This window comes from Eumetopias jubatus, unplaced genomic scaffold, assembly GCF_037043125.1.
Source record: "Eumetopias jubatus isolate StellerSeaLion01/CBP00866 unplaced genomic scaffold, mEumJub1_p1.0 scaffold_2, whole genome shotgun sequence".
In the NCBI taxonomy this organism is placed as follows: Eukaryota; Metazoa; Chordata; class Mammalia; order Carnivora; family Otariidae; genus Eumetopias; species Eumetopias jubatus.
The window spans coordinates 120,030,102-120,057,264 of record NW_028274808.1 but is presented as its reverse complement, the minus strand read 5'-3'; the positions used below and the strand labels follow the sequence as shown (position 1 = coordinate 120,057,264).

General features: G+C 39.3%; 1 protein-coding gene across 3 annotated transcripts in view; it reads right to left on the bottom strand.

Moving 5' to 3' along the window:
- Window positions 1–6,300: 6,300 nt before the first annotated feature.
- The window catches only part of PPP3CA (protein phosphatase 3 catalytic subunit alpha), a 311,266-nt gene continuing 290,403 nt past the window's right edge, over window positions 6,301–27,163 (bottom strand). For all 3 annotated transcript variants that reach the window (XM_088021096.1, XM_088021094.1, XM_088021095.1), the window contains 3 exons: window positions 21,996–22,080; window positions 15,211–15,308; window positions 6,301–8,928 (listed from right to left, as the gene is read on the bottom strand). In XM_088021096.1, the coding sequence (XP_087877222.1) occupies window positions 8,732–8,928; window positions 15,211–15,308; window positions 21,996–22,080 (380 nt within the window). In that variant the 3' untranslated portion in view covers window positions 6,301–8,731. The remainder of the gene's footprint in view (window positions 8,929–15,210; window positions 15,309–21,995; window positions 22,081–27,163) is intronic.

The window sequence follows — 27,163 nt, the reverse complement described above, 5'->3', positions numbered from 1 at the left end:
GATGCTATTATAAACATCTGAGCACAGAGCTTTATATGAGCATAGTGTTTGTTTCTCTAAGGTAAATATCTAGTAGTAGAATTGCTGGATCAAATGGTCACTATATCTGAAACTAACTTTTTAAGAAACTGTTTTCCAAAGTGGCTGTAGCATTTTGGATGTCCCCTGGCAGTATATGAGAGTTCCAGTTGCTCCTTATACTCACAGGAAGTTGATATTATCATTTTAAAAACTTGCTCTGTGTGTGTGCATGTGTGTGTATATGTGTGTGTGTGTTACCATTCAAATAGCCATATAGTGCTATCCCATTGTGACTTTAATTTATTTTTCGCTAGTGACTAATGATTTCGAGCACCTTTCATGTGTGTATTTGTCACCCGTATATCTTGTTTGGTGTGATTGTTCACATCTTTCGCTCTTTTAGTTTGTTTGTTGTTGTATTTAGAGAGATTTGTATATATTCTGTATACAAGTCACTTGATAGAGATGTGATTTGAACACACTTTCTCCCAGACTATGGGTTATGTTGTATTTCGTTTTCTTAACAATGCCCTTTGCAAAGCAAAAACATTGTAATTTTGATGAAGTTCAGTTTATCATTTTTCTTTTCTTGTATAACTTGTGCTTTTTGGTGTCATATGTGTGAAATCTTTACCAAACCCAATGTCAAAAAATATTCTCCCGGGCTCTCATGTAAAGATTTTATATCCTGTGTTTTAAATTTGAGTCTATGATCCATTTTGAGTTAACTTTGCATAAGGCATGAAGTTGAATTTATCTATTTGCCAGTGGAACTCCAATTATTCCAGCATCATTTGCTGAAAAATTACCCTTTTTCCATTGAATTGTCTTTGTACATTTCTCAATTGCCTATTTGTGTGGGTCTATTTCTGGACTCTATTTTGTTTCATAGATTTATGTTTCTATGCTTCATCAATACCATACTACTTTGAGGTTTAGAGTATATTTAAAAATTGAGTAATGTAAGCCCTCCAACTTTGAGTTTGCCAAAACTGTTTTGGCTATTCTAGATCATTCTCTGTTCAATATGGATTTTAAAATCAACTTTTCTATAGCTACAAGAAACCCTTGCTATGGTTTGATTGGGATTGCATTTAATCTGTAGATTCATTTGAGAAGAATCGACAACTTAAATATACTGAGCTTTCCAATCCATGAACTCAGCATGTCTCTCCATTTATTTAAATCTTGATTTATTTCATCAGCATCTTATAGTTTTATAATTTTTGCTTTCAATAGTCATACATATCTTAAATAAGTTACGATACCAAAAAAAAGTCTATTACTTTAACCCAAATATTTATTGCTACTCTTTAAAATTCACTTAGTAACTTTCCCTTTGCTGCTTCTACCAATCTTAATATATTATATCTTACACTTGGCCTAATCCTTATTAGATTCCTGCATAGAAAGATACACCATAGCCAAAAAAAAAACCTTCATAAGTGTTACGCCTTGTCCTTGCTCCTTTAGATTCCCTATGGCTCTGCAAAGGTAGGGGTTACAGGACCGTGATAAGAAAGAAATTCGGCTTTGCTTTATTTATAGGTTATTTTGGTGGTATCTTCCGGTAGGCAGGTGGTGTTGTGCTAGAAAATCACTCCAGGAGCTGTGACAGTCCTTTGCAACCATGAAGACTGAAGCCAAAAGCAAAAGAGTATGAGAAGGAGCATGGAAAGAACCTAGGTCATTGCTGATAATGTTAAGCCACCAAAAGAATCTTAGGACCAAATAGTCCCAGATGTTCTTGTCAGTAACTGTACATGTTATTATGGTTTGAGCTCAGTTAATCAGGTATTCGGTTACTTGCAGCTGAAAGACCTCCTGCTACGAGTAACTGATGTTGCCAACCATTCTCCTTGTGCACCCCACCCTTATGCTTTAACCACAGCAGGTCACATATCATTATTTTCCTGGATCTTCTCACTTTTTCTTAGTTTTTCTCTGAGGCTGGAGTGCCTTCCGCTCCCTCCCCCAACTTCCCTCCTCTACCAATCCACCCTCATAGGAAGGTTCCAACCAAAGGCCATTTCTTCTAAGAGAATTTTCTGACTACGCATACCTGTCCAACCCTGACCACATTCACACATACATGTTCACACATACAATTATCTACAGAATATTGATTGTAAGCACTCATGCAATGTAGCGTGTTGCTGAATGCCACAACAAAATCTGAAGTTTATTGATTGCTTATTTTGTGCCAGCCACCATGATAAGTATCTTATTTGCTCTGTCCTTTATAATCTCTAGGGAAAGTTTATGAATTAATTACTCTTATTGTCTTCATTTTTACCAAAAAAACAAATCAGGTTTAAAGAAGCTTAGTAAGTTTCTCAAGGTCACACAGACAGCCACGAAGTAGCAGGGTTATAAAAATTCCAACCTAGGTCTAACTCCAGACTGGAACTGATGCAGAGAACATTACTCAGAACTGAGTGTGTGTGGCACAAAACATTGCTTTATTTTCACTGGACTGCGTATCATGAGAGGAGAGACTGTCTTGAATTTCACTGTGTTTTCCTCTCTGCTGGCATGTGCCCAGCACAGAGACACAATGAATGCACCCGTCGATCCATGGGCAGTCATCCTCTCTGACCGCCAGAGCTCCCACACCTGCTTGCTGTCAGCACTACCCCAGGCTCCGGCTGTGGCCTTTCCTTCTCTACAAACACACCCATCCTTATTAGCCTTTGACCAGCCCTGGCAAAACTGCGATAAGTTAATTCACACTAAGATGTTAGCAACTGACAATGGTTGTGGTTTCCTTCTCTAATGTGTATTTCTTAATAATGGACTTTTGGAGAAAGTGCTGCTGAACCCAAAGAAATGTCTCTTTCATGGTAAGAGCTCAAGCACATTATGAGATTGTTGAAGGTAAACTGTGTTGGATATACATTCAGGAAGCATTTTTTGAACAAATTTTGGCAGGCTGGTTGTTATAGTGGGAGGGGTGGTGTGAAAGAAGCAGTCTCCTCAATATGAAAGCATTTCATTCTCTTCAAGACACATGGGGCTTTTTTATTGATTTTTCTCAGAGAAGCATCCAGATGCTTTACCACCCTAATCTTTTCTGGGTGAAGTATTATAAATTTAAAAATGCCACTGCCTTCTCCCCATAACCTGGCTAATAGTGAATGTTAAGGTTTACATAAATACTTAAATAATTCCCACATTTTCATTTAAATTCCTATTCATTAAGCAACTGTAAATTCATTAGGCACAATTCTGTGTAGCAACAATGGTAAGAAATAAAATATTTGTTCATGTAGGATCATCTGTTGAATTGGAACTATAGGACTGAATTTTAAATTTGCTATAGAAATAAACTAGGACATGGTTTCTCAAACTTTTCTGATCATAAAAATTTTGATGGATACTTATTAAAATACAGACTTCACTCCAGACCTTCAGTCTCCAGAAGATACTTATTGAGAACGAGCAGAACATGCTGAACTAGGTCAAGTGTGTCAGCTGTTGTTCAGTAAAGATTTGACACTTGGGCTCTGGGATAACCCATTTTGTGAGATCATGCTGGAAAACATTTTTCTTCTCTTTCCCAACCTGCCGTTTCCCCAAAGAACATTATGCCACGCACTCTTAAATGCTGATAAAAAAAAAAAGATAAACAAGAATTCTCACTGAAGCGTCAAGGACAATAAACGATTATACCCAGTGTGTTAAATACTAAAATAGAGGTAGTGCAAGACACTATGCAGTTAGAGAGGAGGAAATGCCTTGTCCGAGTATTTAAGGCAAATTTGACCTCTACAAAGGTGAGATCATTCGACATAGAAGACATAAGAATAAAGACTCAGGGCCTCAAAGAAACCTGGTGTTTTCTGAGCACTGTGAAATGTCTGGCACGGTTGAAGCCCAGTGTCAAGTTGGGGAAAGTGGGGGTACATGAGGCTGGTGAGAGGTGGATTGTGAATAGCCTTACGTACCACCTTGAAGAGGCTGGACTCAGTTTTACAGACAAGAAGATGCTGTTGGGAAGAAACCTAGATATCCCCAGCAGTGGGTATAAAATGACTTCAAAATATAACTTGACAAGAATGCCTTAGGACTGGAGTTTAAGGGGACTTTGTTCTGATCTAATATTCTACAACAGTCGGTTTTGAGCTTTGCTAATCTAGTGGAGACACGTCTCAGTTGACAGCTTGTATAGAAGCTCAATGTGTAAAATAGATAAAAGGGGTCCTTTGGTTGATGCAGGACACTCAGCCCCATGGCAGCATTCCTGTAAACACGGGGTTCTAGGGAACAGTCTGCAAATCAGAGTTAGATGCTTTCAGGAGACCGAATGATTGAATGGATATTTAGGATCCTACTGTAGAAGCGTAATTTTGATGTTATGTTTGAAGAGAACCCCTTCAACTATGTCTAGTACCGCTCTTTCCATGCAGCATCCTTCAGGAGATGCTTGGGGCACTGAATCAAGTCTGGCTAGGTTTTAACACTTCCAGGGAAGGGGAGGCACCCACATCCTCCTGTAGTTTACTCTCTGTTAAACAGGCTCATTCATTAACTACTTCTTCTTTGTGACAAGTAGGCATCTTTCTGATTTAAGCAGGGTTTATTGGAATAACCAACTTAATATTATAGCTCTCATGTCAACTTCTGTTCACCTTTTAGGTTTCTTCAGTCTTTGTTTAAAACAACTCTCCTTCCCTGCTGGGTTTCTATTCTCCCACACGCATTCCAATTTGTCAATGTTGCCTCTTGAAAATGTGATCACCAGATATAGGTCCAACATTTCTTTCCCGACTTCTTGCCTCCCATTACTACATATGCATTTATAAAAAAAAAAAAAAGTGAACTTATCATGAAAGGGCCTCGTCAGGGGCTTTTATGGTTAATATTACCATAAAATATATCAAAAAAGAATATCCATGAAACAGAGTAAAAATGGCCTTAAAAAGCAGTGTTAAGCCAGACACTGACTCACTACATTAACATTTAAGGTCATAGCAAAAACTGGTATGTTGTCATGATTGCCACCTTTGTGTGTGTGTGTGTGTGTGTGTGTGTGTGTGTGTGTGTGTGTGTGTATAAAATAAGAACCTAGAAGAACAGTGAGAGAACATAGCAGAGGCTCAATGTTTGTTGAATGAATTAAGTGGAAGCCACATACCAAGGGAAATGGACATATCTTTAGTTCGGGGATCTCAGATTTGTCCAACTCAAAGGTTTCCAGTCTTGAAGGAACGTAGGCACTCAGCCAGGGCAAACTGCAAGGTCCCTTCTTCTTAACTGAGTGTGACAAGAGGGATCCAATGATTGGGACATGAAATAGTCAAGGAGAAGTGTTAGACATTTTAGGAAGGCCATTCCCACTGTCCCATCTGTGGTGCTGACTTCATGTCGGGACCCTGGTTTCTAGGCAGAAAGATGGATGCGTACTCAGGTTTATTACTTCACATGAACGTGGTGGGGTAGGAGGGAAGGAAATGTTTCAGGACAAGAGCACTCTGGGGGCTTTAGCATCACCATGAAGCGTTCTGGGCTGACAGGGCAAGATGCTTCCAGGTTGACGCTCTAGGCTAAGGCATGCCAATGTCAATGTGCAGAGATGTCCCCCACCACTCCACTTTGCTCCCCTCATCATACAAGTTTAGTCTCTGAAGATTTTTCTTTCTTTTCTTCAAAAATAAAAGAATAAATGTAGAGGATACTCTGGATAAGAAATATTGCTGAGGGTCGGTCAAATCTAGTTCTGACACCTTAAGAAGCGAGATGACTGGGGCGCCTGGGTGGCTCAGTCGTTAAGCGTCTGCCTTCGGCTCAGGTCATGGTCCCAGGGTCCTGGGATCGAGCCCCACATTGGGCTCCCTGCTCCGCGGGAAGCCTGCTTCTCCCTCTCCCGCTCCCCCTGCTTGTGTTCCCTCTCTCACTGTGTCTCTCTCTGTCAAATAAATAAATAAAATCTTTAAAAAAAAAAAAGAAGTGAGATGACCACTCAGCACGGACTCTGAACCTCTTAGGAGGTAAGTCACCCTAAGGGTGGGTGAAGGAGGGGAACAGGAGGCAGTTTCTGTGTGTGTGTGTGTGTGTGTGTGTGTGTGTGTGTGTGTGTACGGCCAAAGATGCACTGGCATGAATAACTCAAGAATTCAACAGGTTCCTTAAAAATGAAGGAGAAAGCTCTAATAACTGGTGTTATCCATCTGGAGAAATAACTTCAGTTACACGTTGATAGACTGAACAATTATGCAAAAGTAAACAGTATTACTTTCCTAACTACTGACCAGAAAGACCAAGCCATACTCACATCAATTGCTTATTTTAATGTCAAATGTTTATTTCTATGCCATAGTTGCCTCAGCACAATTTGTAAAAGAAAGGAATCCCCAAAATGAATTTTTTTTTGGTCAGGATATTTTCTCCGCAGTTATAAGACAGAAAGAAACACCTCTGTATCAAGAATTACCATTTCTTCCACATCATTCTAATAAGTTGCATCTAAATATTTTCCTTGGACGTCATTTTTTTAAGAGTGGAAAAATATCCACAGGGGGAAAAGATGTTTGTATTCATGAAAATAAATTTGGGATAGTCTTTGCCAGAGAATATATCTAGAACATCTTTGTTTTGGTACACTGTATCACTAATTGCCATATTCTTATTATTTGGTATAACAGGCATACTTTATTACATAAAACAAAGTGCACTGAAAATGAACAATGTTAGAAACAAAGTGGAATTCGGTGTATCTTAAATCTTCTGGTGATTAGATATGAGCCGGAGCGCCAGTATATAAATTTCATATCAATACAAATGCAACTCTCTTTCGTGATGAAAATGCACTTAGTAGCTTAGTTCTTTTTGCTTGAGCAGATAGGGCATCCAATACAACTGAAACAACCTGATAACAATTTTTTTTTTCAATAAAAAGGAATGCTCTGGTTTCTTAACTGGCTCCCACATTCGAGGGAGCCAGAAGATGGCATTTGTTCTTTATTTCTCTTGTCTGATTTGAGACACAAATCCACCAAGTTTCCTCCAGCGGAAGTAGGCGCCACACCTCAGATCACCAGGCCCTCGGGGAAGGAAGCCTGTTAAATAAGTAAATCTGTGACGTGCGGTGGGGGGCCCAGCACCTCAAAGACAGCATGGTGGTTGTGCACAGAAATCCCTTCAGCAGACTCAGTGAAAGGATGAGAGTTCTTTAAGTTCATGCACATTTTATTGAGTAGTAATATAAAATGCTTTTTCTTTGTCATTGTTACAAGTGCATGCTTTGATTGCCAACATTTCAGAAGTCAAATTACAAAGGCAAGGCTTTAGGCTGTAGTGAATTACCTGGGCACTTATACAATTGTTAAAAAATATGAATGGACTTTTGTTGTGGTGGTTTTCAGAATGAGCCAGTTGTAACCCGTAACTGATATACAAAGGGAAAAAAGTGAAAAAAGTACATATTTTGTGGCACCTGACAGAACAGAACAAAATAACTAAACCATTATGACATTAACAGTTACCATGCATTTAGAGTTTCACATGTAACTACAAACTTATTTAAATGTCACAAGGTTTGCTAAACATGCTCACCATCTATATATGTGCACTGACAAGCTTATGTTAAAAACTTTTAAGAATACTCTCCCCTTTAGATTTTTTCAAAGCTTTTTTGATTACAAAATTTCAAAGGCATTAAGCATTTTAGAGAATATAAAGTACGCCAGTATACATACATTTCCAGTATATGTCAGACCACTAAGCGCATTGCAGTCCCATACAGGCCGATACAGCCATTTTTTTTTTTCTTAAAAAACATGCATAGGCAGATTTTTTTTTTTTTACAGAATATAGATGCTTTATCACTGTACTTAATATGGTGTCTTGTTCACTATACTTAAAAATGCACCACTCATAAATATTTAATTCAGCAAGCCACAACCAAGACTTGATTTATCAACAACAAAAAAAAAACCCTAAATATAAACAGCAAAAAAAGATAGATGTAATTATTCCAGTTTTTTTAAAACTTAAAGAAAAGATACTCGTTGCTAAATTAATAAGATTAAGTGTTATATGGAAAGAAGGGCATTCAAGCACACTAAAGAAACCTGAGGTAAGCATAATCTGTACAAAATTAAACTGTCCTTTTTGGCATTTTAACAAATTTGCAACATTCTTTTTTTTTTCTTTTTCTGTTTTTTTTTTTTTTTAAGACTGCCTAATTCATTTTATAGCCATTGTCTGACAAGAGTAGCAAAACATTATCAATAAATAGTCCTTATTTAGTTTGTACATCATTTTGTTAAAAATGTTTGATGTCATCCATTTTTAGTGCTGCGACTGTAAACGTACAATAGAGTAAGAAATTAGACAAAGTTTTCGTGTCCAGTAACATAATAAAAGACCTTTCATTAACCTATCTAGAAGTCCCCAATGCAGTAGGAAAACATGTTCATTCCCCTAACATTGCAGTATATACTAGCATTAGCTTTCTTTTTTAAATTTTTTTTCCTATAAGCATTTTTAAAAGGCATACCCAAAAGAGGTGTTTAATCACCACCCCCACCAAAATATAGTTTATTATCTCTCTCCCTCTTTTTTAATGATAGTGTAAACTGAATCCAATTCCTGGCCCCCAGAGCAAATAAGCTACCGTCAGAGGCAAGAACATCCAACTGCTGATATGCAGCAATCCCCATCATGCCCTGCAGCTCAAAAAAAAAAAAAAGGGGGGGACAGGAAGTGGTCACTGGATATTGCTGCTATTACTGCCATTGCTGTCCGTGCCGTTAGTCTCTGAGGCGAGAGCCTTGTTGATGGAGTTAAGGTTGGCGTCAGAGGGCATGGCATCTCTGCGAGGTGGCATCCTCTCGTTAATTCGGTCTAAGCCCTTGGCCTCCTCGAAGCTAGTGATCTTATGCTGTGGTGAAAATCCTTTGATTGCTAAACAGAAAATCATTAAAAAAAAAAAGAAAAAAAAAAAAGAAAGAAAAATTAGGTTAGCCAGAGGAAAACAAAGGGCACAGCTGTTGCATCAGGTGAGGTTAGAGATTTCGCAGTGAGTGAGGGAATCCTTTAGTAGAGAACAAAATGACGAGACCTGAACACAACACAACAGACTCCTTACCATACCTGAAGATAACCAAAAGGTTTGAAAACAGCCAATGTCTCTTGCCAACCAAAATGTCCTCTTCAAGTTAGTAAGATGTAAACATTGCTCTGGTTCTTCATGAGAGTTTAGATCAATGAAATCCGAAGTGGATATGTCAAAAGGAAAGCTGCTACCAGGGACAGGTATCTAGACTTAACATCAACTGGCCACATCACTGGCATGATTACTGCATCAGACACCCTAACCTTAGACAGACCGTAACATAGCCTTCCTTTGGCTATCCCACTGTACTAGTAATGGCCAATTCAGTAGCGTCAGGCGAGCTGTGCCTAAAAGTCTAGTAGAGAGCTTTAGAGCAGAAGCTAAAAGGAGCTCTAAAAGGAATTAACTTTAGGGGCATTTCCATGCCACCTCAGAATCCCAGAAAGACTTTCTTGGCAAACAACTCAACGGTTGCATGAAGAAAAAAAAAAAGAAATTATAAACTCCTGTTTCTCTAACTCAACTTTGGAAGCATGTGCAGTGGGTGACAAGGTAAGAGAAACTCAGAAAAACCAAGATTGGATCACTAAGTAGAAAAACGTTGTCCTCCCTTCAGCAGCAAAACAGGTCAGACTGATGTTCATCTGGTATCCATTACTGCCTAAATCAAAGCAAAACTCTTTCTTAGTAGATCAATGCAGATGTAAGTGATGCTTCAAGAATAAGGGGAAAATGCCTTTCACAACTTTCAGCAAAAATGACAGGATTGGTTTGGGCCCTATTCAGTGAAAACATGGCATTCTCAAGGGGGCGTATGGATATTTAATTTTTTTCATTAACCCTTAGTGTGCTGCAGAGATAGAGCAGGCATTTGTGCAAGAAACTTAATGACTTCTTCAGTGGGTGCACCAACCAGTGAGCTGAAAATAGAGTACATACGGGGAACCAACAATGACATCAGTTTGCTTTACTTCCTGTGACGTGCAAGCCAGATACTGAAGGGCCAATCACCAGTGCTGAATTGGGCTGCATCTCCATGGCTGATTGGGGACAATTTCAGGGTACCTTTATCCTTCCCACCTTATTTGGGGAAAAAAAAAAAAAAGGAAAGCAGTTTCAAGCTGAAACTTTGCCAGCCAATCCTACACAAATGTGCAGTGCCTTTCACTAATATGGATGAGATTCTTAGAAGATCTACACCATTGCTTCCAAACTCATTAAAGGATGCGAAATACTTTGTTACCCCTCTGCATTTTAAAGGTTAGCAAAATGGTGATTAGTCAACTGTGAGAGGAAGAAGATGGGGAAACGAGGAAAGACCAAGGCCCAAAGCAAAGCTTCTGAATTCTTCTCTAATTTGGTAATAAACTGCAAAATAATAGAGCTGTCTAATGAGCACCCACCCTGAATACTCAATTATTTTCAGGGACAAAATAATGGCACAAAGTGGTATTAAGTGGTATTCTATTCTTTTTCTAAACCACTGTGAATATCATTTCATCATAATGAATAAATACAGAAGTTTGTCAACATGATAATTTATGAAGCGATTTTATTAATTTAAATGGTAAAAGAGGCATCTCAGGGTTTTAAAAGCCAATAGGGTGAGAGCGTAGAAATTCAAACTCTAGCTGGAACAATGGATACGTCCCGAATGGGGCTCTGTCTCTAATCAAATCTCTAACCCTGGTCTGGAAGAATGTGCTCTGCTGTAGTTGCTGGTCAGACAATGGGTATTAGCAATTTACATTGGTAGTATACTTAACACAACACAGAGTCACAGAAACCACAGAAAACAGCCAAACTATCAACAAGAATGCACACTGCAGATTAGAATTTGCCAAGAGGAATAGAGAATTCCCACATAAATAGCAGTTTATTCACTGCTATTTAGGAAGCAGTTGTATTTTCTCTTACAGTGCTATCATTTCCCCTACTGTAACCAAATCATATGCAAATTCGACAGTCTAAAGTGGCACTTTTTACATCGGATTGAAGGACCATATGCACACAATTTTGGGAAAAAATAAAAAAAAAGTGATCTTGCAAGAACAAAATACAACTGAAGAATTTTGTTTTAAAGGGGAACTTCAAAGTATTCTTTTTTAAAATTTCCAGAGGGTATGGTATGGATAATATTAAAAAACTATTTTGATAGGCAATCCTCTCATAACTGTATATTGCTCAAGCACTTGATTCAAAAGTAATTTCTAGAGGGCCAACGCTATTGTCCCCTTGCAGTGCTAGGACACAGTGGGTGGGGTACAATTCCTGTACAGCGCATAGCACGGTGCCCGGCGCCAAGCAGACCCTCAGTGAACCATCAATTGAGTGAGGACTGGATAGTCACTGTTCTTGTCATGGCCACTGCCACAACCACTGGGGATTTTTGAACTCTTTATAATATCTTAATGGTGCTAACCGTCCTACAAATACCAGTAGGTTAAAATTTGTAAGACTAGCAGAACTGTTTATCTCATACATAGCTGTCTCACGTTGGAATATTTTTTTGAGACATGAAATAATGTTGAACTACAACAAAGCACTATTCAAATGAACACTTTTTTTTTTTTGGCTAGAAACTTCTGGAGACGAGATTTAATAAAGCTTTTTTCTTCTCTTCTTTTCAGTGCTGACTGAAAATGATTCGAGGGAGGGACATGGTTCAGCTCAAAGAATATTATTTTATGCGATATTTGTCAAAACAGCTGCCATAACTCCCACCCCACATCATTCAAGATATGTAATCCTTTGGTTTTCTGTGACTATACTAGGTTCGTTGTGTACAAAGTCAAACATAGCGTTAAGGGGAAAAAAAAACAAACAAACAAACCATAAAAGGACATTTTCCCCTTTAAAGCAAGAACATTTTGGTTAATACTGAGCCACAACTGTTAGCCCAACACCCACACACTCTGTACAAGCTACAGCAAAAAAAAAAAAAAATAAATAAAAAAATAAAAAAATGAATACACCCAGCAGAGCCCTTATCTGTTGCAGGTACAACAGAAAGGGGACTGGCCAATTTACCTTCATCAGCCTCAATAGCCTCAACAGTAGCTGAAGAGAAGAAAGGGGGTGCAAAATGAATGAGAAAAATGAGCAGAGGATTTTTAACTCTAAGAACAAATCAGAGACGATCAAGGGAGCTCAGAGAATTAATGTTCCTGTAAGTGCTGGATTCTGGCACAGACGACAAAACAGAAATGGTAAAAAGAAAGGAAAAAACATGACAAAAATGAGAAGTTTATTTTATGAGTTGGAGACACCAATCTGAGTGAACTGGCGTTTGTTCATGAAATAAATGACAACATGGTCAACCCTCTTGAAAAACAGGACAATTTTCTTTTACTTAGATTGAATCGGTAAGAGACTAGGTCAATCTTAGTCTGACACAGAACGTATAATAAAACCACTACTATGCCTGGTGATTTATGATTTGAAAATGCTAGACAAAATGGCACAACTCGAAGCAGTGTCATAATATCAGTGGGATGATTCACACTTTTTAATATTAAATAGCGTGATTTAGTGCGGTGGAAAAGTAGAGTGTGTGTATGTGTGTGCTAATCTAGAGGAAGAATAAAATCAATGCATCTGAGCTGATAGTGCATGTAACTCCTTTGAAGACAAACACAGAGCTTGTCTGGAGTGGTGAGAGAGAAGGGGAAAAGGTGGGCAACAATATATATATAGACGGGACTTCCTTTGCCAGGGAACCCAATTTAAAGTCAGTTTTCCTTACTGAATACCATCTATGGGAAGGAAATTCTTGAAATGCTACTATAATCAAGTGGTAACATGTCAGTTGCAGTAATAATTCTATCAGCATTTTAAAGAGGCAGTTCAAATCCTGAAACCTCAGCATATTTCAGAGGCAACATTTTAAAAGCCCATTGCTTTCTCAGCAATTTTCATAATAAGGTTAGGGTCTATATTCTCACTAATACAGGTGTATGAGTCCTTCCATGTTATTAAGGCTAGTGGCTATTTCCCTAATTAAGGGCTAAAATGCAAAACTTCTCTGTAACTCCAAAATGTTTAATATTAAAATTCTACCCCTTGGCTTTAATTTGCATACTTTTTGTAATTTAAGGTTTTAAAACTAGAGCAACTGCCAAATGTGCACTATAATGTCCTTACAGTGCATTCTAAATTCCTTCTGATAAAAATGTAAAATGTTTACCACCATGGAGAAAAGCTAAACAGTAAAGCCTTAAGCAGTTTCTTCTTTTTGACAATTTGCAATCCAGACAGTGGATTTTGAAATTGTTTTAATGGATGTGGCTTAAATATATATATAGTGTTAAGGGGAAATATATATATTGCGTTTTCAAGTTCTCAGGATGAATGAGGTTCCAGCCTGTATGTCTGTTATATGTGTATGTGTTTGTGCATGTGAGAGTTCAACACAGAATAACACAAACCAACGGATTCAACATAAAGTAACAGAAAAGAAAACTGAATAACCTAATTTAAAATACAAGTGAAAATCTAGAAACAAAACAAAGAATTTTAAGAACTTAAATAACTTAAGTTCAAAAGTAAAGCAAAAATCTGGAACCACACCAGCACCAACGTATCAGTAATATGCACTGCCCATTATTAAATGTATTCTTCCAAAGAAAATGTGACCCATAGTCTCTGATAATACACTCGCTGAACCTTAAAATGTGCTTATCAGAAACTACGCAGATTTTAGTCATTTAGGTAATTGTGCATTTTGGGCATACAAATGATCCGTTTATGCTAACTTTTTTAGAGAGCATGTTTATTTTGGTGGGAGAAATTTTCTTTTGTTTTTTTTAAGTTATTAGAATAATTTTTAGTTATAAATTCAAGGGGAAATTGACTTCTATGCATTGTCCTATCTTCATTTACAAATTTGTGTCTTTTTGTGGAAACCAGAGACACTGATTTTGGAACAAATTCATGTGAAAATAAAGAAAACTATAGTGATGCTAAGCATGATTCTCTACATAGAAGAGGTGTGTCTAAATCAGGTAACCATAGGAATACTTGAATCTTCTAGACTGAAGGATAGAGATAGGAAAAAAAAAAAAAAAATACAAAAAAAGATTCAGGGAAAGATATGGGAAAATAAGCAAGAGGCTGAGATTAGTTTTCAAAATGTTATAACGGATTTTTGTTTTATTGATTTTTTTACTCATCGATTTAGTTAAAGTCTAATCTAATAGCAAATTTTCATCATGTATTATTAAAATTGGACTCTAATTAATGATACTATTAGTTAAAATAGACAGCAAGACAAAATCACAAACGTAAAAGAATATACAGCTCTGTGCTGTCTGATGTGGTGGCCATTAGTCACATGTGGCTATGTGAAGCAAATTAATACAAATTAGCTAAAATAAAAAACTTCCGTTTCGGTCTCTCAGCTGTACCAGCTGTATTTCAAGTGCTCCATAGCCAGCTGTTGCCAGTGGCCTCTGTACGGATACAGAAATTTCCATCATCACAAAAAGTTCTACTAGACAGCACTAGTCCAGAAAGCTACACATTTTCATTTAAAAAAAAAAAAATCTCTATCTTAAAAGAAGGTATTTTTTTCAAAAATACAATGTGGTTCTATTCAGTCTCTTATGTTTTGGATGGAGAAATCAGAGAAAAGACACATATGACTCCCAACTTCTATTCAAGTAGATAATGAAGTCACCCTTTTGATGGCCTTCCGTTCTCCACTACAATACGACCGAACGTGTATTTACGCGTGTGTTTATTTATTTATTTTTTTCAATCACATAGATAGCCAGAACATTTACCAGAAACGTAATTTAAAAAAGTTGTTTTTAGCAGCGGAATGGCTCAAAGCTGTCAAAGCTATCCCGCGTGTGGCCAACCTCAGTGGGCTGTCCCGGGCCTGCAGGTGCGGTGACTGCGTACACGGGGGATGGCGGGGTGGGCTGTGGGTGGGGGCGAAGACGCAGTCCAGGGACGAGGGAGCTATTCTGTCCAACTGGACTGGTCAAACTGATGTGGGGTTTCAGCCCTTCTTCCGCTGAGAAGAGCTGAAGACTGAGGCCGCCCTTACGTGGGTGAATAAATCAGGGCTCTAAGGACCCCGCGGCCTGAGCTGCCCCGCACACACTCGTACCACTGGGCCTGCTTACCGCTTTGCAGTGTCTGCTTCCCTCCAGAAAGCACTCCGCTGGGGAGCATGCCCGTGGGGGTCAAGCCTTTCAGCGTCAGCACACTCTCGCTCTCTTCTCTGCAAAGGCACAAGGGGAGGGGGGGACATTAACTTGGATTTTCTTTCAAAAAAAAAAAGGAGAGAAAAATGCATAGTAGAACTCGCATTTACCTCCACCTAGGCTCTCTGGATTTTTTTTTTTTTTTTTAAGATTTTATTTATTTATTTGACAGAGAGAGACACAGCAAGAGAGGGAACACAAGCAGGGGGCGTGGGAGAGGGAGAAGCAGGCTTCCCTCCCAGCAGGGAGCCCAATGCGGGGCTGGATCCCAGGACCCTGGGATCATGACCTGAGCCGAAGGCAGACACTTAAAGACTGAGCCACCCAGGCGCCCCTCAAACGTACTGTGTTTTTATACACTCATATAGAAGCCATGTCACGTCAGTGGACAGCTGCCATGCTAGTTTACGATTATACACTTGCACAGGCTCAGCCTCTTCCGAGTCCCAAAGATACAGAAAACAATTCATATTTTGTAAGCTGGCATCGCCATACAGAGTGTTTGCTGGGCATCCACCGTGACACCCATAAATATGTTAAAATGAGTCCCACAGAGTGCTGATGTAAGTTTTCCAGCCAAAGCTCAGCAGAAATGAGTGGAACTTATTTCTCTCCGGAGAGAAAACCGAAGAGTATATATGAGAGATAAAAACAAACAGACAAACAAAACAACTCCGTGGTTTATAGAATAGGGAACTAGAAGTTACATTCAGGGGGCTATTAAATAATTTTGATATCACATGATAAGTAGACCAATAATGACAACCAGCCAGGAAAGCAACCACCTTTTCTTTTCAGCAGTGTCTCCCCCCACTGATTTGCTAATAGAACATTATTGTATTACTCATTGTGACGATTGTTTTACAGTCTTCTGTACATCAACATTTCATGGCTGTTTATTAGTCACAGCACTATTAATCACTTTGATTTATTAATAAATCATCATGATTAAATAACCATGAAATAGGAATACGTTCATCTCTTTCCAAGTAGCAGACACTGTAATTCTACAATCAGAAAGTGTTTATAATACACATATATATATAACATCTGCAATATGTAGAACTACCAAAGCCACGTTTTTATGAAGCTATCTAACATGACCCAAACAGAATTCCTAAACTACCCCCTCAACCAGCTACATCCACAACCTTCCTTCAGCTTCATCTTTTCGTTAAGTTTCGTTAAGCTTCATCTTTTCGTTAAGGAATCACCCCTTCGCTCCTGTCCTCTCTCTACCTCCTTGCACTTCCATTCAATCGGCAAACCTTGAGGGCTCTACCCTCAAAGTATTTCCAGCAGCTTGCCATTCTCACAATCCAACACCTCTCTTTTTAAAACAGGTTTATGGAGTAGAAGTAACATCCCATATAATTCATCCATGTAAAGTTATGTGATTTAATCAATGGTTTTTAGTGCATTCACAGAGTTGTGAAACAATCACCTTAATCAATTTTAAAATATTTTCATTGCCCCAAAAGAAAACCTGTGTCCATCAGAGTGGCTCTCCATTTCTTTCACCCTTATGTAACCACTAATCTACTTTCTGTACATTTGCTTCTTCTGGATGTTTCAGACAGGCGGAATCATACAAGATGTAGCCTTTCACAGTGGCTGACTTCTTTTGCTTCCCACCAGCATCTCTTGCCTGGATTTTTCCAGCAGCTTCTTTACTGGTCTCCCTGCTCCATCCTCATCACACTCTCTGCCCCCATCCCTGTCTATTCTCAGTGTAGCAGACAGGCTGGGCCTTTTAATACGTATGCAGATCCTGCCACTTCCTATTCAAAGCTTTCCCAAGTCTTCTCCTCTTGTTAAGGGTGAAAGGCAAAATTTTTAGGTTTGACCACAGCCTTTGAAAACTAACTCCCAACCCACGCTCTCCTAACCTCACCCATCTGTCGGACTCCATTTCCTACCAGTGTCTACTTCCCTTAGTGTCCCTCCAACACATCTGGCACACCTCGCCTCAGGGCTCTACCCTTGTTTGGCACACTCTCCCTCCAGTATCTGCATGGCTCACTACCTCCTTGCCTTCGAATCTCTGCTCAAGTATAGCCCTCTGAGTGAGGACTTCTTTAGAAGGCTATATATATATACTCCCTATCTCCCCTTGCTGGTTTTATTTTTACCTAAAGCGCTTATTACCCCTGAAAAACTATGCAGTTTATTTATTCCGTTGTTGTTGTTGTTGTTGTTGTTGTTGTTTTAAGTATCTAGACCAGAACAGCACCTGGTACACAGTCCACACTCAAAACACATTTATAAAAGAATGAGTAAAAGGAAAATAGAATGGAGAGTGGCAGTGTTAGGTCTGAGATGGCCATTAATCACTGTTTGCCCTCAAATAGGTACTGCAACCTTTTCAGGCTTCTGCTGTCAAACCAGTAGAGATCACATAAAGAAGAAATAATCTTAAATGCTAATATATGGATTTGGAAATTGGGAGTACCTCTAAAGAAATGAACATACATCTTTCTCTTTGCATTCATATTTGAAATCAGGCTTCCTTGCTTCTTTTCCTTGCGGTTGCACACAAAACCCAAGCTTTTATAGTTTCCGGCAGCTTTCTGGAACTGGGGACTCCTCAATTCCAACCATGTCTGCGGAGTCCTCACTCACTCAGACACCTCTGACCTCTGCCGTGCTCCCCATTGCTGACCACACCCCCCTTCCGGAAAGACTCTTGGCCCAGGTCGGGAACGCTTCCTTCCCTGGTTCTCCTCCTCCTCCGGCGTCCCCTTCTCAGTCCCTTGGATGACCTTTTCCCTTTGGCTTCACACCTGTGCTTTCTAAAACAGAGGCTCCCAGCCACGTGTGGCTCTTACCCACTCGAAACCCAACTTGAGAGGTGCTATCAGTATGAAATGTACACAGGGTTTCATAAACTTAATACAAAAATAAGAATGTGAAACATCTCCTTCAGAAGTTTTATACCAACTACACATTGAAGGGATAACATTCTCAATGTATGTGTTCTATAGAAGACATTCTTAAAATTAACTTCACCCGTTTCTTTCTACTCCTTTACTGTGGCTTCCAGAAAATGTCAACTTACAGATGTGGCTCACATTATATTTCTACTGCAAAGCACTGTTCGGGAGGATTCTTATCTTTTTCTCCTACATCCACTCTCTTTCATAGCGAGACCATCCACTTACGCCGCTTCAGTCTTGTGTTCCCTCTCATGACAGCATTTCCTACCCTCGTCTCTAAAGCTCCAGGGCAGAATTCCTGCCTGTCTCTGAACGAATATTCCACCGGCACCCCAGAGGAAAAGAGGCCCAATTCAATTTATTGTAGTCCTCCCCCAAAATACCTGTTAGATATTTAAATGGAGAAATACTGCCTCTTTCTTAGATAACAGCACTATCATCCTATCCGTCACAGAGGCTAGAATCTCTATGGGATATTCTTAGAACATATCCTCTCCCTCATCACCCCTTGCGTAGGTCAGAATTCTTGGAGCAAATGACAGAACCTACTCTGGCTAATTCTGACAGCAGAGAGATGTACTAAAGGATATGAAAGAGCTCACAGATCCAGAGAGCCAGACTTGAACGCTCTGCAGCCCAGAAAAGTACCAGTGCCCATCCACGCTGCGGCATCTGCCACCACTGTTCAGAGCCAACACCTAGGCTCATGTTAATGCTGTATAGTTAGCCCCCAAAATGCTGAGGAAGGAGTTCTTCTGCTGGCCCCTCAGGTTTCACACCTGAGAGAGGAGTCACCTTCCCCACTTCCTGCCTCCTCACAATGCTCATTTTGAAACAGATGTTTTCTGTGCATTCATTTGATTGGTGGATCGTAGGCAACACGCCTGCACCCACCCCGCCCATGCTGCTGTAAGACAGTGTTCTGATTCCCTTGTAATGTGGCAAATTACCACAGTGTAAGGGATATGCTGGACAGCTGTGCCTGACACATTTACATCCATTCACATCCATTCGTTACATTTAAAAATTTCCAGCTTCACAAATTCCTTTTGTCTCTTCCTTTGTATCTTTCCTCCTATAGCCCAATTGGCTTGGATTAGTTCAATCGCTTCCAAGATGTCCTCCTTGATGTCAGTAAGTCGTCTTGTTATCCAGTCTTCACGCTGCCACTAACATAATATCTAAAAATGGGTTGGGGCCTGCCTCTCATCCTATGAAAACCATCCTGTGACGCTCACTGCCTCCATGCAAAAAATTAAATATTTTACCATGACCATGCTATTCAAGGCTATCAAGGATCTGGACTTAAATACATTTTCAGCTTCACTTTTCCCTAGATTCCTCACTTACCTTCATGTCTTAAGACCCAGCTCTTTTGAATACTTAGAATTCACTGGCTACACCATTCTAGTCAGACACTCAGTAGTGCTGCACACTGAGTTTGGACACATTGCTTCGCTTGCAAGCTTGCTGTGTGGATTACTGTGAAATGCATACACTACGAGGCAGGGCACCTGGCACTTAGCAAGAGCCCATAAAGCATTGCTCTTAGGACCATGTGACTGTGAGCTTGATGACTTAGCTCCCAGGCATGACTGTCCCACAATTCACCACCTAATGGAATCCAGCCTATCCTTCACAGCGCTCCTCCAATGTCAACCTCTTCAGGAACTTTTTTATTTATTTATTTTTTCAGGGAATAGAAGAGCTCCATGGAGCCCTGTCTTCTTCGACAGCAGAGCATCTCTTCATGTATTTAGTTCACATTTCATTGTCTTATATTAGTTTAGAGTCCACATGTCTGTCATTCCAATTTGCTATTCATTGTGCCTGATTCAGTATACTGTACATGTCTAACACGCAATCATTACTTACTAAGCTTCACTTTCTTTTCTCAGGCTAGACACCACCCCCTGCATTCTGCAGAGTTAGTATAAATGCTTTTATTATAGGAGAGCAATACAATATACCTCGCTTTTCTTTTCCATCAATGTGTGCAATCTCAGTCAAGTCACTGATCATCACTGGGGGCAAATGGACCACCTCTCAGCTGGGAATAATTACATCTATGTACCCATAGGCAGGGGACTGGAGGCACTTTCCAATTTTAAGACCTACCTATGATTCTATAGCATTGCCCCTACCACCTTCATATGGTTTGAAAACTAACATGGATGGAGACAAATTTTTATATTAAGAAGGGCTTCCCCTTCTTCCTTAAATACACTTTCACTTGGAAATTTTGGCACTGTTTTTACTTCTCCCCACAGAGACTACAGATAGAAAAAAAAAAATCAAGGTGTTTATTGGTAAATGTGAGGCATGATAAACAAGCAAGTGATTCTGCAGAGGTTCCAGTGGACTTCTGATCTTCACATGGTCTTTCGCTCCCACAAGACATTTTTCCAGCCACACAGACCTCCTTGCTGGCCCTCAAAACTGCTAAACTGGTTTCTAAGAATCTTTGCACCTGCTATTCCTTTTGCCTTAAACACTCTTAACTCTGCATCTTCATGAAGGTCACCCCACACTTCCTACTCAAATGCTATTATTCAGAAAGTTCTTTGTTGGCCACCCACTAAAATAAGAGTCTCATCTCCCACTTGCTACCCCCCTATATTGCCTTTTCTCTTCATGGTATACAATCAGTGCGTATCTATTACTGAATGAGTGAGCGAGGCCTGGAAATGCAGTCAGGAATATGAAGCATTACAGTCCAGGCAGCCTCCTTCATTAGGCTGTAAGAAGCAACGATGCTCTGTTCTCAGCTTTAACATGACTTTTCAGGGTTTGACTGGCCGATGCAGAGATACTATTGACTTTGATTCGGTGTCTTTAAGGAAGGATGATATTGCCTTTCATCTTTTTCATGGCTCCTTGCTTTTGGCAACAAGCTATTTGGTTATTCTCTAGTGACTCTACCAGGGGTAGGCTAGACACAGCGAGAGGAGAAATCAAAAGAGCCCATATAGCTACTCGAGGAGGAAGAGTTGAGACAAAAATTTGGCAAAAATTTGCTTATGAATCATATACTATGGAAATGGTCTGTTTTGCAAGGTATGCCTATTTATCCTTGTTAATGAGTAATTGTGAATTGACCATATACTCCTTAGATATAAATATGCCATATTTCAAAGTTTTTGAGCAGAAATATGTTACTTTGTCTTACCTAATAGTAGATAATAGAATTTAAATAAAGAAAAGTGTAGTTAGTTCTCTTCAAGAAAACATTTGTTTTTGCAATGCAGGATTAGTAATAACATGATTCATGATCTATTTAAAAAATAACCACTGCATGCGAATTGAAACATTAAATAACTATTTTTCTCTCAATGACTTATTAGACTAATACAGATTTACATGAGCCGGCTCAATGGTTAATGTTCATTTCCTAGAAATCTAGTGAAATGCACCTGATAAATTCATCTTTTACCACAGAGCCAGAATGAAAAATAAAATGAATTATAAGAGCTTTCCTATTTCGCCACAAGTTCAACCTATTGTGAAATAAATGTTCTAAAGTCCAGGGGCAAATAGTGATAAAACGTGAAATAGCCCATTTAAAGGCTTCTTCTAAGGAAATGATTTGATATTTTTCAATTTGACTAAGAAAGTGAGGAATGAACAATCCCATTTAAAAGAAAAGAATAACTAAGAAAAAGCAAATTTTCTAGTAAAGTACTTAAGTTACCAGATCACAGTATTAGAATTTTTATGAAGTGACACATAATCACATTCAAAACAGAAATACCAGAACGATGATCCCACCTGAGAACCGAGAACACTCGGGCCATTTTGCCTATTGCTCGGATCTTGTTCCTAATCACCTCCTTCCGGGCTGCAGCTGTCGCTCCTATGTTTTAAAACAGAGAGTTAAGTAGTCAGTGACCTTTTATCTAACTGTAATTATTTTACAAGTTTAGATATATAACCAACTATAGTAAGCAAAACCATCTCCCCTCCCCCCCCCAGTGGATTTATCTCTGAATTAATTTTAAAAACCTATCCATCTGGCCATTAATACTTGGATGTGGTTCTTGAGTGATCCCCAAAATGCCAAAGTGCAACTTTCGAGATTTTTTCCAAAGGGAGGTAGGTAAAGAGAAAAATCATGGAGCTGACTGGGTAGGTTCCTACGCTTCTCTTCTGACTGAATTCCCTTCTTTTCTGTTTATACAGAGAGAGTGTGTATTGGCAAGAAGAAACAAGTGAGTCACCAGGATTTTCTACTCATTTCCGGACTCCATGCTGAGAAGACTACTTTAGGAAACTGCTTTTTCGAAAGTTCTCCCTTGAAGTGATGAAACTAGGGAGTCTCAACTCCCTAAGTTCCCTGAAACCTCATGTATGTTATTTAATGGCCATAAAACATTTGTTTTAGCACTTGATACTCTTTCATCTTCTGCTGGTTCACAAGTTCTAGAGGGGAAAATGGAAAACTACTGCATTGGATTTAGTGAGAGATGGTGGCATGGTTTGTATTTTAGTAGTTATGTAAAAAGTTACACACGGGTCTGAGTAACTTCGACCACATATTGTATTTTCCAAATGAAAAAAAAATTAATCTATGCAGGTTATTGTTACTGAAAACATTTTTTATCATGTTTTAAAAATAATACTATATGATCTTTGGTGAATCTCTTTTATTTTTTATTAAACTCCCAAAGCATGTTTGGAGAAGTGCACATCACAGGAAAACACCTGTCTTCTTAAGATTATTATAATCCAAGGTAAAGGGGCTAAGATACCTTTTTTTTATACATTATATGGGACTTTGTAGAAAGTGTTAACACAAGACGATTGTTTTTCCAGTTCTACTGCCACTAACAGAAATACAACAGAATATTCTTTTCAGATAATATCAGAAATGTTCCTAATCCAAATGAACAACTTAAGTCGGGTAATTTGTTCAGAGACTGCAGCCTCTGAGTGCTAACTGGTATAAGTTTTGGTCTTTTAATCTGTGATGAGGACAAGCTTTCTGACCTTTTGGGAAGGAAAGAGTTCTGCTTTTTCTCATCTCACATTTAAGATTTGGAGTCTTTTTCATTGTTTGATGAGAGTCAAACAATTAATCACCACCCTAACATTTCTCTAAGAAAGAAAACACATCAACACACACAATTTTGAACTGTCTGGAGGAAAAACAAACAAACAAACAAAAAAACAAACCCTCTGCTTTTCTCTCTCCCCGAGGAAAAGGAAAACATAACGGGCCACTGTCTTCTCCCGAGGGGATTAATTTGCCAAAAATGCTATTAGGGCACACCCACCTCACACACGCATAGGTGTTCCCCAGGAGGTGCATACCAGCGAGCTGGCTTCTTCACCTTGTCTCTCTGACCTGAACACAGCCCCATATTTTTGACCATTTCTTTCTCTCTTGTGGCAGTCACACCATGGCAGGTATCTCCCAACATACTGCCTGGCAGGACTTACTACTAGCAGCTATTCTGCCTGAAGATGAGTAGAGGAAGTTTCAATGCATGAGAGAAAACCACTCTCCAATCCAGTTTTTCTAATGATTAAGTGGAACCATGGATTCTCATCCGCTAGGTTCCTTGAATTACACGCTGTTGGCCAGAACGTTTGAGAAGAAAACAGTGTCTGTGCTGGATCCCTGCCTCGAACTTTATCCTGGGTTTCTAACAATATTTACTACCTATGGTTTGCAATTAAGATGCTTTATACAGGGGCGCCTGGGCGGCTCAGTCGTTAAGCGTCTGCCTGCGGCTCAGGTCATGATCCCAGGGTCCTGGGATCGAGCCCCACGTCGGGCCCCCTGCTCCGCGGGAAGCCAGCTTTCCCTCTCCCACTCCCCCTGCCTGTGTTCCTTCTCTCACCATGTCTCTGTCAAATAAATAAACAAAATCTTTAAAAAAAAAGGATGCTTTATACAATAAATTACCTAAAATGCAGCACAGGGACATCAGACTTTTAGATGGTCTCTAGGAAAGGATTTATTTAGAAGCACAGTAAGAAAAGCAGCAAAAAGGAATAGCTAGAAATAAAACTGTATATATTTAAGAGAAATGAGAAAGGGAAAACACAAAAGAAAATAAGTGAAAAATATATAGGAAGAATAATCTACTAGAAAATTTTCAATAAAGGCCTTGTAAAAACCACAACCAGAGCAAAGAAAAGTAAGAAACTAAGTTGGAAAAGGAGGGAAAGAAATTATATAGACCTGTCCTTTCAGCTCAGCATTAACTGATTCTCAGAAAAATACTCAAATAAATTCTAAATTTGAAATGTAAAATCAACATTCTGATAGTCAGAGCCAGTCTGTCATTCCTAATTTTTTTCAGATCAAATGACTTACTGAAGAGCATGTAATAGATTATTCTACTTTATGATTCATTGTATTCATAGGTGTACTCCCAATAAATGGTGATTCACAGTGTGTTACATTATTTTTTTTATGAGAGAGAGAGAGAGAGAGAGAGAGAGTGAGCACAAACAGGGGGTGCAGCAGGCAGAGGGAGAAGCAGGCTCCCCACTGAGCAAGGAGCCCCATGCGGGACTCGGTCCCAGGACCTTAGGATCTTGACCTGAGCCGCTGAAGGCAGCCGCTTAACCGGCTGAGCCACCCAGGCATCCCGACAACACTTCTCTTAATGAAGAACTACTGTCTCTTTTTAAATTTCTCAATAACACAGATAGGTAAAAAAGTTTTATTACTCTTTTTATAAAATTAGAACACATTTACTCAAAAAATCAAAAATAACCTAATCATAAACAGTGTGAAGAGACATTCAAAATGAGTATCTCTTAAGGTAGATATTGCCTTCAATATTTTCCAAATATTCAAAATAAAAATTAAGCTAATGCCACACTTGGATAACCTCACAAAAATTTGAAATATTCAAATAATGTTTGTTCCATTGCAAGTCCTCATAGTCCATATTCTATGGAAGGATCAAGGAAAAGGCATGTTTTTCAGAATTTTACTAGTTGCAACATGCAAATACAATGTCACATTCAACATACTTGCTCTCTTTAAGTCGTGGAAATGACCACCGTAGCTCAAATTAAAATTCAGCATATTAAATAATGAAGGCACATAAAATACCTTTCACTCTAAAACTGAAATAACTATTTTTCACTGAAAAGAATAGAACATTTTAACTTGCAAGTCCCTAACTGAAAGGCAACATTTCATATGTTTAAAAATAATAGTCATTTTAAGTAAAATTTCATTTTGCATTTCCATTCCGATAATTATCACTTCTTTTTTGAGCCCCTCTCTCTCTTCAACTTTTAAGTTCTGATCTTCCTTTATGCCTGGGCTAGGATGCTACTATATCCAGAATCTAGGCAATCCTGCACATTTAGTTTTCCTCAAAGTGGAAGAGGCTAATGTACAGACCAAGGGAATCTTTACAGATTTGCTTTTAACATGTGTCCTTTCTGACCTTAACTTAGCCCCTCGCTGACTTCTCAAGTTGGAAAGGTAACCATGCCAAGTGGCTTGCTGAGTGAGTGCTGCATCCCCGCAGGGTGGATTTCAGCCTCTAAGGGGACTGGGAAAGTGCAGCAGCATCAGTGCACAGAAGGGCTAACTGCTAGGGTGAAGAGAGATTCTCAGCACATGGGGTATCTGCCATACATCACACGTGCTTTGTCAGCCAGCGCACAGCTCCAACCCGGTGAGCAACTACTGCGAATTCCTCAGTGGTAACTGAATTAGAGTATGTGGGAAGTGCTAGATAGAATACAATACTACCCAAATCATTTATTCATTAAGGGTGCTTGAGAATCATATCCCATGTCGCCTGCCACGTGCTAACTGCCAGCAACAGAAATATGAATAAAGCATGATCTCCACTGTAGGAAATCACGTGAATGACAACAAGCGAGTGTGACAAATAGAGTGTTAGTAGCTGTGGTGTGCCCAAGCTGGCCTGAGTCCACTAGTGAGAGTAGACTGAGTGCATCTCTCTTTTTGTTTTTAAGATTTTATTTATTTTAGAGAGAGAAACAGCACGAGTAGGGGGAGGTCTAGAGGGAGGAGCAGAGAGAGAATCTCAAGCAGACTTCCTGCTGAGCACGGAGCCCAACGCGGGCTCCATCCCAGGACCGTGAGATGATGACCTGAGCCAAAATCAAGAGTCAGATGCGTAACCGACTGAACTACCAGGTGACCCTGAGCACATCTCTCCTTAACTCCATGTTGGCAGCCTGACATCAGCAGTAGGGAAGAGAATATATACTATGGAAATCTGCACATGCCACCAACTAGGGCCATTTTCCCCTGGAGGATGAGTGGTTAAAGGTGTACCAGCATGCCACTGAAAGCAGGTGTTAACTGCCTGGAGGCATGAGAAAAAAACTTCACCGAAATTGTAGTAGTTAAAGGATCTTGAAGGATAAGTAATAGTGAAAGAACAAGGAGAATGGGTATTCTCTGTAGAAGGAAGAAAATTTGCAAACTTTTGGAGGCCACAACAATCCACATTGTATGCAGGGGTGGGTGAGAAGTCTGGTGTGGATGAAGACATGCCAGGGTGAGAAGCAGAAGAGGCGGCCTGGGCTAACCTGGAAAGGCGTGAGCATGGCAGTACACACAGGTAAGAAGTTTCTGTACTAGCGTACTCCTAGTAGAGATTAACAGAACATACTTTGTCACGTATCTACCAAAGAAAGAAAGGGATGAACTGAAGGATATATAGGGAGGTAGATCCGTGACAAAGCAGCTATGGTCAAATGTTAATTGTAGACAGTAAGTGATGGGCACATGGATATTCACCATCCAGTTGTTTCAACTTTCTTGTATATTTAAAATATTTTAATAATAAAATGTCAAAAAAACAACACTACATTTGGAAGAAGCTTGGTTTTGAGGGAAAAGAGAAGCAGATTTGAGAAGAGAGGTGTCTCCATCTCTCCCTTTGTGTTACAGTGAGGATGCATAAGCTGGCCAAAGGAAGCAAGAA